At 37.3% G+C, this 16,558-nt stretch overlaps 1 protein-coding gene across 1 annotated transcript in view; it reads right to left on the bottom strand.

Moving 5' to 3' along the window:
- Positions 1 to 16,558, bottom strand: part of Dcc (DCC netrin 1 receptor) — a 1,110,494-nt gene that overhangs the window by 54,084 nt on the left and 1,039,852 nt on the right. Inside the window, exons 24-25 of the mRNA XM_047526548.1 lie at positions 10,113 to 10,339; positions 2,477 to 2,593 (exon numbers count right to left, since the gene is read on the bottom strand). Coding sequence (XP_047382504.1) covers positions 2,477 to 2,593; positions 10,113 to 10,339 — 344 coding nt within the window. The remainder of the gene's footprint in view (positions 1 to 2,476; positions 2,594 to 10,112; positions 10,340 to 16,558) is intronic.

The raw sequence follows: 16,558 nt of genomic DNA, 5'->3' as shown, positions 1-16,558 counted from the left end.
AGAAGGAGGTGTCAGGGGAAGAGAACATCAAGTGCAGAGTCCCTGAGTTGAAATGCATTGTCCAAGGAACAGAGAGGAGGGGTAACATCTTTGATGGTTTACAGGGGAGCGTCAGGAGGTTAAGTGAAGAATACCACAGAGGACAGACAACTGGGGCCTCATAGAAGAGAGCAAAATGGTCATTTTACATGTAATGGGAAGTCACAGAGGAGAAACATAGTCCAGGACACCATTGCAACTGTGTAGATAGCTGATTGTGGGGGCTAGATAAGCCTATTGCTATAGTCTACTCACCTGTCAGAGACGTGGTGGTTTGGCCAAAGATGGAAAGGGTGATCAGACTTGGGTCATATTTTGCAACTAGAAAGTATACGATTCAGTGAACAATTGGATTTGGAACTTGAAGGAAATCAGAATAAAGAAGAACGAAACTAGTGTTTCTGATCAGAGTAAATGGGTGAACAGTGGAACCATTTCTTGCAACAAGGAAAATGGTGTAATGAACAGGTTTGGAGTAAGGGAGAGAGAATTATGGAAAAGCAAGAGTGCTGTTGTAAGCATAGCTGGCACAACCATAGATAGCCATTTGGAGAAGCTACCCACTGATAAGGAAGTTGATAAGGATCCTAGAAAGAGATGAGGCTGGAGATAGAGTTTGGGTTCCATCAGCATTTAGATAGCATTAGGGCTATCCATCTAAATCGTATAAACTCAGATACTCGTGTAGACAGAGGAAGTCTGAAGTCTGACCCCGGGCACTCTCTGACTCTAAGAGGTCAGGAAGAAGAGGGGGAATATACAAAAGATCCTGAGGAGCAGCAGTTAATGGGGTGGAAAGAAAACATGAGACATTTAGTGTAGGGCAAGCCAAGGGAAAAAAGGGTTTCAGGGAAAAAGTGTGACCCTCTTCCAAATTGGGCTGATAGAGTGAGACTTGACCTTTTGATTGGACAATGTAGAGGCAGTGATAATCTTGGCAAACTTGGTTTCAGTGGAGAGTGTGCAAATCTGATCAAAAGTAATAAAAAAAAAAGATTAGAAAGAGGAGAGAGTAATTGTAGACAACTTTAAAAATTTTTCAGTAACAGGGAAGAACAAAACTAAAGTTGGAGGGAGAAGTGGGATCAAGCAGGAGTGTTTTAAAACAGGAGATGGGATGGAATGTTAATGTTTGCATGTCTTCTGCCCACTCAGTGATCAGTGAGGAGGAAAACCAATGATGCATGAAATATAAGGGATGATCACCCAACAGCCCCTCAGTGGGAAAAAAGTGCAAGAAGGATCTCGGAGAGGAGCACCACAGACAGGTCAATAAGATTTGATGCAAAGATAAAAATGCCATTTTCTGAATGCTTCTCTTCTAGTTAAGAGTGGTGAAAGGAGGGAGGTTTTGAGTCTGAAATGTCACAATAAATGTAAAAAATTCATCTTATACAATGAAATGACCACTAAAGGAATGCTTTGGCATTTCCAAATAGGTGAGAGCTGACCTTGGACCTGTGATCCATGGAAGAAAGGCTATGTGTTTTTCTCTACTGCACAGGGTAAATATTGGTGGAGTTGCTAATTTAATCAGGGTGAAATATTTTTTCCAGGTGAGTAAGATAGGGAAGGAGGATCAAGGGAGATGAGGCAGAGATAACAAATGACTACAGAGTGTAAGTCGAGTTTGGAGGGAAATAGCACACCAGGGAGATGGAATACAGGGGGAGGATGGCAGAACTAATGAACTGAAGGTTCTAGAGGAACTGAAGAATTGCTGGCAAGGGGGCAATAAAATAAGTATCAGTAAACTCATAGTAAGGTGATGGAAGGATGGTAGAAACTGGCACTTTGCATTGGTTTGGCGTGACATGGAATTGATGAATTGAGGTGGGATGGAGCCAATATCACTGCAGGTAACGTAAAGGAGCTAACAGTCCAGGGTATCAGATGGATTATCTGCATGAACAGTGTAATTACCAAGATTGATCATACAGGTAATTGGAAAGAAAGTGATCCCTGGATGCTAATATCATCAGTGAAGTGGGAGCCAGACAGAAACCTTCCACGGGGAGTGGGTGATAAGTAGATGTCTGATGACATTTGCTCCCACAGAGGCAGATTTATTAAAGTATGAAAATTGGACTCATTAGAAAAAGTAAAAAATAGAGCTCTGAAGGTGATCATTAGATCAAGATCAATAATACAGATACACATGTCAGTTCTTTTTACATAAATTCATGTTGCTACAATTTCTTAAATATGTAGCAATCTACTTTCCAATAGATGCTATTTGAATATATATAAAAATTCAACAATAACACAAACATGATGATGATTTCTAATTGTAAATGATATGGTTTTAGTCATTCTTCATTATTTTTGTCTAGAGAGTTAGAAAAATTTTAATTCTAGCTGATAATTTGGTATGTTATAGAAAATGTATGCATGGAAAGCATTTCATTTGTTCATTGTTCCAATAAGCTTTGCTCACCAGGATTGTTGGATTGGGCCTCCATGGGGATCATGAGTTTGGCTCGAGTGGCTCGGCGGGCAGCCAGTGACCTCTCCAGAGTGGACATGGAGCTCCCTGCTTCCTCGGTGTCTTGACCTAAGGGAAAAGCACTTTTGATAAACAGATTTTTAAAAAATTTAACACTTATGTCATTCAAATGTCTCACTATCCTTACAGGTGTTTCAAATGATAGCATTTACTTTCTTCCAAATAATCCATTTTGTACACCCATAAAATTAACCATGCCTTCATCTCCGGAAAGAACTATGTTTTATATTTTGATGCTTATGATCTTTGCATATATATCTGAATATAAATATATATTAATATGCTTGTTTTTTGGAAATGGCATTATTCAATGCATAGTATTTTGTAATCTGCTTAAAAATAAAATGAATATTTTTATCTGTCAATATATGTCAGTGAAATGATTTTAGCATCTGCATAATATTCCATTATATTAATTTACTAAAATCCATGCAACTAGTTTAAGCTAGAAGATATTAAATCTTACTACCAAAAATATCATAAACAAGTTACATTCTTTAAAGATAAAGATGGTTGGTCATGCTTAGATGAATTTAATTTATCTTATTAAATAAGATTCCATAAATTGACATACTAAAGAGTCACAAAAAATAATAGAAAAGTGAAGATTTGAAAAGTTAATAACAATGTATGTAAAAACTGAAGTTCTGAATAGATTTTGTCATATGTTCTCATTTATGTAATACACATATAAAGCATATAGTGCATACTCACTATATATGTGTACTCACTGTATGTGAATACATATGTGCATATTCACAAATATACAAATCTATATGTAAATACATAATACCTGTTCAGGAAAGTCACACAAAAAATTTTAATATTGCTCTGCTTTTTGTGAAAGGGATTAGGAATTTGGGATGAAGAAAAGGGAAACACAATCTTTACTCTTTTGGATATTATTTTTCACAACTTTTAAAATCTTTTTTTAAATCACATGCATTTTTATATTAAAATCATAATCAATAAAATTTAAAATTAAAAATAATTCTGGGGAAACCTTCCTTGTACATGAGATAATGGTACCTGCCTAAATCTGAATCTGTACACATCCTGCAAAAACTATACCAATGCATATGCAACAAATAAAACCATTCCAATTCTACACAGCAAACAACAAACAACAACAACAACAACAAAATAAAAACAGGCTAAACTCCAAAATTCCTCTAAAAAATAAATAATACTTTCCAACAAGCTAGTCTCACAAAACTTTGTGGAAAGCTGGATATCTGGAAGAAACTGTACAGAAGAGCCAAAAGGGAAATAAGGGTTCCTACACTGGCTTGAAATTGTCCACAAAAGAAAGTATCTCCCAGCATATACGCACAGTATGGCAACACATTTTGGTTGATTTCATTCCTATTATGTGTAATTTTTAAAAATTATAAATTTAAAGAATTGTGTATATATATATAAATTGTATATATATAAAAGAATTGTATATATAAAAGTATATATATAGGTCATATATATATAGGACATTTGGTCATATATATATAAATATATATACATATACATTTATACATATATATAAAAATATATATATGACCAAATATAAATATATATATGACCAAAAGCATTTCTGAGTTCTCTAAAGACCATAAAAATAAATGCTTCTAGAGAGAAAATGATGTTTAAATTTTGTCAAACTCAGAGGTCAACAAGAATGTGAAAATAGCAGTTGATAAAAAAACTTCCTGCTGCCCTTACTCCTTTTGTCTCCCTCTCCTTTAATCAGCGATACAGAAAGGGTATTCAGTTTTATAGGTAGAAAGAAGCAAGGAAAAAGAACTTCAACTGTCTTCACACACATCAGGTTCCATCTCATCGAGGAAAACACAGCCATGCTCAGAGGTCTCATTATTTGCTGAATTGGGACTGTGACCTAAGATGAGAGCATTTTAAAAGAAGTGTTCTTTTGGTTTTCTAACTCAGAATGATCAGTAATGTTGAAGTACTGCAAGAAGGGCAAGAGAATGATTTCTCCGTGAGAATAAAGTGGGTGTAGAAAAGAAAAATGAAATTCATTTTGATTATATCGCATGACTTTTGTTAATTTAGGAAACCAGTCAAAATTTGCTATATTTGGTCAATTATACACACACACACACACACACACACACACACACACTTTAAAATTGTATTTGTAGAAGCAGAGAGTAGCATGATGGGTGGAATAGACATGTAGAATGGGATGGTAGTGGAAGATGTTGGTCGAAGCCAGACAACTTCAGTTAGGAGAATAAATTCAAAAGATCTAACCTACAATATATAAAGTATAATTAATAATGTGTTGCATTCATTTAAGACCTCTAACAGAATGGAGTTTTAGTGCTCTCACCACAAATGTGTCAAAAATATATATGCCAATTAGCTCAATCTAACTATTCCTTAATGTGCACATATTTGAAAACATGTTTCACACACACACAACACACACACATACACATGCACTGTCTACACACGCATATGCATGTACATAGACATATACACATATACATAAATTATTTTTTAAAACGAGAAAGTACATTTCAACTGTAAAATTATCTAAAGAGTTTCTGAGGGGGCCAGAGCATTTAATGGTTGGGTGGCAACCTTATGAAAGCGTTAATTCTGGAGAAGAACAGAAAAAAAAAATTATATTTTCCTATAGAAAATTTAGTATCTACAAAGTCAATGAGAGAAGAAAGAAGAGTGTGGAGTTGAAAAAAAATTATTCAATAAGGATGGAAAATTTCCGAAATTTGGCAAGGACATAAATCTACAGAATCAAGATATGCATTAAACTTAAAACAGGATAAAACTAAAGAAATTCATGCCACACACATCACAATTTCCTGAAAATGAAAGACAGCATCAAAATCTTAAAGGTCATGAGAAGAGAACAACTTATTTGCAGTGGGTTTCTCATCGGGAGTCATGAAGGCTGGAAGTGATGACACAATTTTCAAGTGTTGCCGGAGAACTGTCAACTCAGAGATGGACAGACAATATTCAGCCAGAACAAAAGGTGAAATCAAGTCAAGAACACTATCAGAATGGTTCTCCAAAAATAAAAAGCAATTCTAGAACTATGAAAATGGTGACAAAGTTTTCTATAAGTCATTTGGTATTTGGGGTTTCCATGTATGTTTTCAATCTTGTAGTTACCTTTTAATTCTAGGAATAGACTATTGGTATTATATGAACTCAATGAGAATTTGAATAAAACTGTTTTCCCATTATTGTTTTTGAAGCATACATTTTTGGTAGTATGTTAGTTTTCTGTGACTTTAACCTGAGATAATCAACTTATAAAGAGAGAAGGCTTAATTTGGCTCACAGTTTTGGAGGTTTCAGTCCATGACTGGCCCTGTGGCTTTGAGATCTGAGGCAGCACATGATGGTAAAAGCATGTGCTGGTGGAAAAATGCTGCTAGGCTCATGTCTGGGAAATGAAAGGTGAAAAGGAGGCTGGGTTCCGAAAACCTGCATCTAGGGCATGCTCCCAATGAACTAAAGACCTCCCAGCAGGTCTCACATCCTACGACTCCACCACCTTCCAATAGCACTGTGGGCTGGGGGCCAGCCTTTAACACATGGACCTCTGGGGAAGACTTGCTCAGACTGAAGCAGGAGTAACACTTTCTGATTGGTCTCTTAAAGACACACCCTGATGTTATTTGCCATGGTCCAACAGGGTTGAGAAATTTAAATAAAATATTTAGAAATAAATAGTAAACATGTAGATAAGTTAAAATAACAAAAGATCAGTCAAATAGGCTACTAGGCATTGTACAGTCTTTTAAAAGATGTATTCACTAAACTGAACACCGTTTTTGTTTTTAAAGTTGAATACCACTGAATGCCATAATGCTGAATTTTACTTGTTTGTGTTTCAGAAGTCAAAGTGAGATACCAACCCTGTGGATTTTTTTTTTTAATTAGAATTATTCTAGGAATTTATTTCAAGAAAGCAAATTTGATTTTATAAGTCATGAAGATAAAATCTTACCATTCTCTGTTTTAAAATTTTGAGTGAAGGAAAGAATTTTGAAACTGTTATGTTTCAGATATGGTGTCTCCCAAAAGCTCACAAGTAAGACAATGCAGGAAGGTTCAGAGAAGAAATGATAGAATTGTGAGAATCTTAAGCAAAACTGTGAATTAATTCCCTGATAGGAATTAACTGAGTGGTAACTGAAGGGGTGGGATGTGACTGGAGGAGGTGGGAATTGGGCGTGGCTTGGGGGTATATATTTGCATCTGGCCAGTAGAGTCTTTGCTCAGCCTCACCTTTGGCCCTGAGGAATGGAGTCAGCCTTCTATGGACTAAGACCTCTGAAACAGTGAGCCCTCAAATAAACTCTTCCTCCTCTATAGTTGTTCTGGTTGGATCCTTTACTCAAAGAAACAAAAATATCTGACTAAAATAGAAATTTATTATATATTAAAAGAGATGTCTTATCATCTAATTTCCTAGTTATTTTAGTGGGATGCTTTATTCTGGTGGTTAGGGGATAAGGGAGGCTTTAAGTGGCTTGGAGCCTAGAACTAGAAAGGAAGGAGGAAATATATTAGGGCCAAAAGTGACTAATTTTTACTTGATTAAAAAAATTAACTCAGTGCTTAATTTAATTCTCTTTTCCATGGCTAAAGTGTACATATTGTAAATTAACTTCTGGTTTATCCAAAGAGCTAATTTCACAGGCAGAAAACAGGATAAGTCCTTTTATAAATGTATTACATAAATTAATTGAAATTGGATCACTAAAGCACAGTTTAGACTCAGAAGGATTTTTGGTCCAGACTGCTTCATACTAACTCTGAAATCTTATGCATGTTACTTATACGATCTTAACTTCATTACTTCATTTATTTTATTAGGAGGATGATAACACCAACCTCAAACTATTTTGTGAGGATTAAGATAGTTTACAAAAATACCAATCACAGAAATGAACATAATCTCTTCTCACATAGTTACTGCCTACTCAGAAAGCCCACCATTAAGTATCATGCTTTTTAGTAACACTATTCATTGATGCTGAGTTTTGTTCTTTTAACCAGAAGAACACAGAGGACCTTTAATGCAATGCAAATATAACTTTCAGGATTTTGAGGGCAATTTTCCCTGTTATTACACAGTAAGCAATCAGGTCCTAAAATAGAGGACAAATAGGCAGAAGTATCTTCTTGTTCTCAAGAAAACAGCTGTTCACATAGGTTAAACCTCTCTTAGGACTTCTGAAGGGACATCTTAACCAGTCTGAATGCCCCCAAATGTCATCTCAGTATATAAAAGGTAAAGGGGCAAAGCGAGGAAGAGGCACCAGAGAGGTCACTGGAAAAAATCCAAGAGTAGTGAGGCTTTTCTTTTTCCTTCCACAGGATGCAGAAGTGCTCTCCCTTCCCTGCTGACCAGCCAAGAGTGAAGCTGCAACATGAATCACCTGCAAAGTGTGGAGGTGTCTTCGAAAGACATTTGTTTCTCATTTATTTGGCAGGTGGAAGCCTGTTCATGCAGCAGGTCTATTGTTCTACCCTGTCAATCAAAATAGAGGAAAAGGCAAGGCCAACAGAGTGCCAGTGGTGGAGGACAAGGACCTTCACCACTGGGCACTGCAGGATGTAGGGGCTTCCTCAGGGTCTGGTGAGCCATTGGAAGGTTGGTCCTGCTTGAGCCTTCTTTTGGAATTCACATGGGGACAATGACTCAGCAAAGGCCCAGGAGGTTGACGGGGAGAGCTGTCTGGTAAAAGGAGTTTAGTCCTGACCTGGTATCTCACATCATGGAACTGGACAGTGGAGAAGTCCCAAATATCACATAAGGAACTCACACTGTGCTTCATAAGGGACCCAGAATTTGGATGTGACCAGGGCTAACCCATGCATCCAGAAAGACAGTGAAGAACTTCAGAGTCCTTTCTTATCTCCCTCTTCCTTCTTTCCCTCTTCATGATAACCATCCCTCTTGGGTCATAAGTCTAGAAAGTGTGGGGAGGTGGGAGGAAAGATGCCCTCTTTTCTGCCCCTCTCCACGTCACTCCAAGGTGCTGTGGGATTTAAAAAGCAAACAGTAATTCCCAGTCCCCAGAGTCAAAAGTCTAGCCAGTCACAAAAAAGGATAGAAGGATAGTCTTTCTTTTTTCTTTTTTTTGGACCAGGGATTGAACCCATGGGCACTTAACCACTGAGCCACATCCCTAGACCCTTTTTAATATTTTATTTAATATTTTATTTATTTTTAGGGTCTTGCTGAGTTGCTTAGGGCCTCACTAAATTGCTTAGGCTAGCTTTGAACTTGTGATATTCCTGCCTCAGCCTCCTGAGCTGCTGGAATTACAGGTGTATGCCACTGCACCTGGCAAGAAGGATAATCTTTAAGTTAAATTTTAGATTGAAGGTTTCAAAAGGACTCAACTGCCAAAACTGAAAGTGACAAAAAAAGAAAAACAAGTTAGGGATCCTTCATGAGCTATGATTTAAGGGTTAGAAAAGGAATATTAAAATACCCATGGTTGAAAATCAGGAATTGAAGTCCTTGTTTTTGTTTGTTGGTTTACTACTAGGGATTGAACCCAGGGGTGCTTAACCACTGAGCCACATGCCCAACCCTTTTTATATTTTATTTTGAGACAGGATCTAAATTGCTTAGGGTCTTGCTAAGTTGTTGAGGCTGGTTTTGAACTTGTGATCCTCCTGCCTCAGCCTCCTGAGCCACTGGGATTATAGGCATGTGTGGTCTGAAGTTCTTATTTATGCATTTTGGAGTTGACAAAGTCCAGTAAACCAATTATGCACTCAAACGACTAAAATAGTTTAAAAATAGAAGCTACTCATTCTATGATCACATTAGTCAATGAAGGAACTTTTTTATATTTGATTATTCTACTTCCATAAGCTCTTAGATAATATGAGGACTCACAGAAAGTAAAAAAAGCACTTTAGAGTTCTTCATGATCCTGGACAATTTGTTCCATACCAACTCAGTAAAAAATAGGATTTTTGTCCAGATCCCCTTGTATAACATTAGCTTTCAAGCAAAACCTTACCAAACTAGGCTAGTAATCATGTAATGGGATTGTCTGGAGACGATGGTTGATCTCCATGGTAATCAAGGCCAAAATAACAGAACATTTCATGTTTTCATACTTCAAGTGCCCCTAATCTGATTATCTAAAATGAGGAATTGACAAGAGATTGAGAATCAACTTTTAATTATCTGTAGAGATTGGGAAGTGAAAAATGCACAGATAGTTTCAAACTCCATTGCCTTGACATAACTTTTGTTCAAGATTTAACAAAACTCAGTTATTTAGGCTTCTCATTTCAATATTTCCCAATTGTATTATTTCTCACTTCAAGAATTTTTAAAAGTTTAAAGCAGGCAAAGGGATGATGGAGAACAGAGACGTATCACTCGTTCATCAACCAAATTTCTATGTAGCAATTTTAACTTTTGATAAATGACCCACAATGACATACAAAGGAGTCGGGGAATAGCTCCTGGGAGAAGTGGCAAGTCCCCTGCGGAGTTCAGAGGGGTAAGTTTTCCCTGCTCCAACTAGCAGGTGGTTACCTGAATGAGAGGTGCTCTTGCTGCCCAGTTGGGTTTCTGACTGGCTGTGGCTGACGGGTGTGAGGTCTTGGCAGCTCTGGATGGGGGAGTCCCTTCCTGCAGGGTCAGTTCCTGATGGCTTCTCAATATTTTTCATCTCCATTTCTTCATGATGAATCCAAAGGTCAGGGGGTCTGAGGTCCTTCTGACTGCCCTTCCTTTTGCCCACGCTGTGGGTGGCCCGCTTCCTAGGGAGCGAAGTGAGAAGGCGAATGTGAGCACCTGTGATCCAAGGCACTTCCTCACTTTCTTTGGTCAATTCAAGCTGGAAGCAGGAAACAAAAGCACTCCCAGGAGGAACCCCGTGAAGCCCCAAAATTGGCAGCAGACTTATTTTGGCTGCCTTTCCTCTTCTCCCCTGAGCTTCGCTGCATCAGAAGAGATGTGGTGCTGAATCCCCAGGGCCTCGGCTGCCTGCCAGAAAGCTCCTTACTGCAGCTTCGTGGGCTGCAGATTCATGCGCAAGGTGACAATGGGTTAGATGGAGCCATATGCCAATCTTTGGAGCTAGGCATAAGGTACCTGACTGCAACATCTGCTTAGGAGATAAATGAAGGAGTTGCTTTGAAAGGGCAGAGAGAAATAAAAAGGCCAGAATCTGTGCCAACAGCTGAGATGGGGGCTTAGAAGAAAGTCTGTACCTCTGCTGTATAATTTAACATGCAATTGGGATGCCTGCTATTTGAAAACAAAAGGCCACATGAGGACATTCTTAGGTGAATAAAACACTTTTGCCTTGGAGTCACCAAGTGTCTGGATTCAAACACAATGGGACTCATCCTTTGAAAACAGAAGTGAAAGAACCATTTTTTGAAAATGTGCCTCAAATGTCTCCTATTTGCCTCAATAAGGATTTTAGCAGCCATAAACTTATTTTTTTCAGCAATAATTTCACCTTGAGGCTAGTGAGATTTAAATGTTCCCTGCATGCTAAGTAAAGCAGCATGATGTTCATGTTAGCCATTCTCTTCAGCAGGGGGTCAGAAAATTCTAGCTTTGTGGGCCAAATCTGCACGCAGTTTGTTTTTGTAAATAAAGTTTTATTGGTATACGTTCATGCTCATAGTTTTTGCACTGCAGTGGCAGAACTGAATGCTTGTGATGAAGGATATATGGCTTGAAAATCCTAGCTACTTTTATTTGACTCTTTTCAGAAATAGATTTTGACCCCCGCTGTACAATCTTACCATTTTTAAATCTCTATCTGTAACTTCTATTTCTTGCAAAATAATAATGCCTTTTATGCAAAGAATGTGAACAAACTGTCCTAGCATTGACAGACCAGAGAAGCATCTCTTTTCTCATTTGTAACAAAGTACTTACTGTAGTCACTGCTTTCCATGGGTGCTAAGTGACTCAAACAAGCTATTAGTGAAAACATTGTAACCTGTGCAAAGTCAATGGGAGTGAATTTGCCTTCATAACTGTTAAATAAGAAGCTTTGCAAATATTTGGCAATTAGTAAATGTTTGGTGGTGTGATTTATTCATTTTTTTCCCTGCTTTCTTTAAGCATGCTCATGAGAAAAGGAGACAAAGGCCTCCAGACTTAATATCTGTTTTGTAATTTAGAAGAGAAACAATGTGGCTCTCTGCTCTGATATTTTCCCAACAGCTACCTGCATTGTGTTGGTATCCTGCCAGCAGCTCCCCACAGTCTCTAAACCAAGGTTCAAAATAACTTAGATCATTTTTCTGTGTCTTAGAGAATAACTTCCTGGTAACTGCCACTTCCTGAATTTATTTCCTAATACTTCACGTGACCCCTTCATCTGATTTGCAACTCACACACATTTTATGTCACCTACCCCAGTGACAAAATAGAAGAATTTAACTTCATTCTCAAACTTGGAGGTTTTACTTTGTCATCTCTTTCTCTATAAGATTGAAGTGCTAAAAACCTTAACCCCAGCATCGAAATGACTGCATACAGAGAAGTACCAGTTCCTATATGCAGGACAACATAGACTCTTCATGATAACTCATTATTTAAATAGCCTGTGGGGAAAAAAACAGTCCCAAAACTTGAAATCAGTAATAAATTATAAATTCTGGTCACCCTAGACTTACATGCATGCCTAGTAACACATTCATTCATCAGTTCCCATGACTCCAGTGTCAAGTTTCTCCTGGCTTTTTCTGTTTTATAAAAAAGTTCCAAACTTTGACTGAGGCAGAAATTTTTTTGAGTTGTGATTCATAAAATTATCTAGGAAAAAAATGATCTTTCCTCATAAAATGCATAAACATTTTTCTGATGCATTTTAATCAGATCAAGAGTTTTTCTAATTAGTTACTCACCTACCTAGCCTACAGTAAAGAATCTAAAGATCTGTAAACAGATTTTCTTTCTTTTTTGTATACATTCTGTCAATGACCACTGAACCACTTTTATTTTCTATAATCTCTCTTTTCAAGAGGAAAATCTTTGGCCTGGGAGAGGCCTCGCCTCCAACCCTCCCTCCCTCACGGCAGCAGGTGTGCAATAAAACTAACAAGTGCTCATGACCAAATTGTCTGAAATTTGTCTTAAAATTTACAGGAACAGCTGTCACCCTGACCTTCTACCCATCTGTTGGTTTTTAAACAAAACAGGCTCACTGCAGCCTATAGTTCCTCTATTTTACCACTGGAATCTTCAGAGTGTGTATACAGATGATCACCCTACAGGGGTCCCCAGAGTGTGGCCCCTGGACCAGAGGCATCAGCACCAACTGGCAACCGGTCAGGAATGTGCATGCTCAGGTTCCACCTCAGAACTGCTGAATCAGAAACCCAGGGGTGGCCAGCAATCTATTCTAACAGCCCTCCTGGGGAATGTGATGCTCTGAAAGTTTGAAAAGCGCTGTCTAGAGAATTGTTTGGTTTTGCTTATTTTTATTTCAAGCTAACTTTTCTATAAGACAAAGAATATTCCGCATGTTTAATACCCCCTCATAATACTAAAAATACCATTTCCCACAAGCACCAGTAATCTTACATTTTCCAAAGACAGCTTTAAAATGGGAGCATCTCTTCCTACCCTACGTATTCTTGAAGAAAAGCAAAGCAAAGACTCCTCCAAACATCTCCTTTTCTATGCTGAAGCTTTTACAGCCTACTGGCCTTGTTTTTGCTTTGCTTACACGTTTGTTTAACTTATGTCCAGAATGCATTTGCAGCCTAACTTCCTTAAGTCTTTAAGGCTTCCTTCCAGCTACTCTTCTTCAGGAAGGTGTCCTAACCACTTCAGAATAGCATCATATTAAAACATATATAATAATTTCCCTGGTCTCTCTGTACTACTCACTTGGCATTGAATGCCAGGTGTGTTATTGAACTGTTCAGCTGTTCCCTCTCTGAAAATTGGATTCCTCTAATAGTACTGGAGCAAACTGTTTCTTTCACTTCTTTTACATTGTGCATTGTTTAACAATATTCATTCATTTATTTATTCAGCTACCATTTATGGACTATCAAATATATATCAAGAAATATACTAAGTACTACAAAGCTTGTGTGGCATTGGGAGCTCAGTTAGAGGAATGAAAGGTGGCTTGGCTCCTGGAAATTTCTGCATTTTTGCAGTAAGAAGCACATGCTGGGACAGGGCAGGCAGTAAGGCTGAAGAAGTAGAGGAGACTAAACCATAGAGGACTTGCTCACAAATTAATCAGACTTACTACTTTGACTGATGCTGATCATATGCTAAGCATGAAATGATCTCTTGAATAAAAAAGAACTTTTTGTTATTCATTTTCCAAAAGCTGCTTCTTCGGAAAACTGGTTCCTGACTGGTCCCTTTGTTACCTACTGTGCGCATAACCTATCACTCCAAGAGGTGTTTCCTTCCTTTTCACTTTTGAGCAGGGTGTGAGGGGTGTGAGTGAGTTGGAAGCAGCAATGTTTGTGTCCCTTTCATTTAAATTGAAGTTCTAAACAGTATTGTCACCTCTGAGATTGTTTTGCCACATTGGAACAAATCACAAAGTTCTCACTCTGTACTTAGGCATCCCCTGGTCAAGTTGTTCACAGGAAGCAAACAGTTCCCTAGGAACCAAAGTGGTCAAGGATGTGCCTGAGAGCTGGCGAAGATGGAGACAGGAAGTAAGGTGTTTAAGGAAGTCTTCAAGAGGGAAGGAAGTCTGAAGTGAATGGGAAGAAATGAATGGCTAGGAGTTAGCCAGAGGAAGATGTAGTGGAGGAATAAATATGTCCTCTTCTTTCTCCATCTCCCATACTGATTATTTGTATATTCTACTAACAGCTATTAAAAATAAAATAAAAAGTCTTATATTAGATACTCAGGGCATATTCTTCATACTCAAATATACCTAGATTTTCTGAGATGAAATTAAGGTACATTAAAGACTTAGTAGTTGCCAGTTAGACATTCCTGTGAATATTTTGAAAAACAATTAAAAAGTTGAAAATCAGTGACTGTAATCTGTGTTAAAAATAAGTCATGTAAGAACTTAAACATTTGATCTTCATTATTGAAAATAACTACTTTTGTCAAGATTTGAATTTGTGCTCATCTTTAAAACTTGCTGTGCATATGTCAGATCAAATAGATGGTTCAGCTAACTAGTGATTCTATCAAGGGAAACTTGTTTTTATTTACATACTTAAATTAAATGTCTTCAGACAAGATTATTAATTGTCTATCTAGATAATTGCTTAGAAATGTAATAACTCTGTGTTCTATATTCTAGGATATGCTCAATGTCAAATGTTTTGTCTTTAGTATCTATATATACATTTTAAGTTGACAAAGCACGTGAACCATATGTTTACTGGGAAAATGTTGTTACTTTATTAAAAAGCACAGAGAAAACCCAACGTAAGCTTTCATACAGCATAATTCTTCTGTATCATGGTCTTCTACTGTCATTTCACTTACTGAAAATGTTTAAGAGGATATTGTCAAAGTATCAAAAAAAAAAAAAAACCCTACTAATTAATAACTAAGTCAAAAGGCAAGCAAAATGGTTTTTATTTCATATGACTTTAAAGCCAAATGTTACCAAGTGTTTCTACAGTTTATTGGTATTCCATGGGACGTTTTAGTGTTTAAAATGGTGGAGGGGATGATAATAAGTATTTATTCCTAAAATTCATTATGTTTGAAGGAATGGGCACCTAGGGATTAAAGGTCTTCTCACTGGTAACACAATTAGTTTAATTTAAAAACAGTAGAATCAGAACTGGAACTTGGGTTCAAACTTCTATTATCTGTTTTATATGGTAAAAATGAAATCTTGTCCATTAGACTGAATTAATCAGAAAGTTTCTGTTGTTATTGAGTATTTGTATCAATAAAAATTATGATAAAACATAGAACAAAATGTATGTGTACTAACTTGAAGAGGGTATTATTGTAACATAGAAAATGTTTCAACCCACTTGGATATAACTCTAGGTCCTCAATAAAACACAAAAGAAAGTCTCAGACAAAAAGATACATATTAAAAAAGCCCTGAATGTGTTTTCTACTTCACCTTATTAATTACATTGAAGTCCCATTTTCTGAGAGCTCTGCAAAGAACCTTATTTCTGTTTCAGATTGGAATTGATTTTACTTTCATCTGCATTACTCAGTTTGGTCTAAAGGTCTTGATTGTGGTTGTGTGTGTATGTGTGTGTGTGTGGTGGGGCACTCCTCATGAAATCAAGAAAAACCCAATTAAAACTCAGAAACAACTTTAGGAAAAATTTTCCTCTTCTCTTTCTGCTAAGAGATGCAAACAATGAGAGCATGGTGAAAGCCAATTGGTCTGCTGCTGAAGAAAGATGAAATTAAGTGGGAAAATACCCAAGTAAATACTAAGAGACTCTGGGGGCAGGTGAAGAAAATCAAGGGAACTGGAAATTTACTTTTTCGATCTTTAATCATTCATGGAATCACTTATTCTTTCATTCATCTCCTAATTTTATAAGTAAGTTATACTCAGGGCTCAGCATCTGCTCTTTCCAAATAAAACCTTCAAGCTTTTTTCTGGAAGGGCTTAGTGTGGGATTTAGGATGATTTGAATTTTTTAACATGGTGTCAGATTTCACTTTTGCACATTGGGAAGAAGGGTATTTTCTCTGTAGAGGAAAAAAACAAGTTCAGGAATAAAGTTCGTCAAACTTCCTGTCACAGTAATGACAGTAAGGGAGAAAAATTAAAAAACTGAAACACGAACCCATTACAGATGATTTGGTTAGGTTCCGTTCGCTTAGTGAGTGCACCAGGGTTTCATAAGTAATTCTCAAATAGGCCAAGTACAGTTCTGGGGTTTCCTTCCCTCTTCCCTTTATGCAAATCCTTCTCAGATCTACTTCAGAGACCTGAGGCCTTGATGTCCCACCATTCCAGGTTCACACGTCCCCTTTCCTAGGAACACTGGATGGAGAGATCATTCAATGTCTTCATGCTACGGTTT

The sequence above is a fragment of the Sciurus carolinensis genome, chromosome 15, assembly GCF_902686445.1.
Source record: "Sciurus carolinensis chromosome 15, mSciCar1.2, whole genome shotgun sequence".
NCBI lineage: Eukaryota > Metazoa > Chordata > Mammalia > Rodentia > Sciuridae > Sciurus > Sciurus carolinensis.
This window is presented reverse-complemented; position numbering and strand designations above follow the sequence as displayed.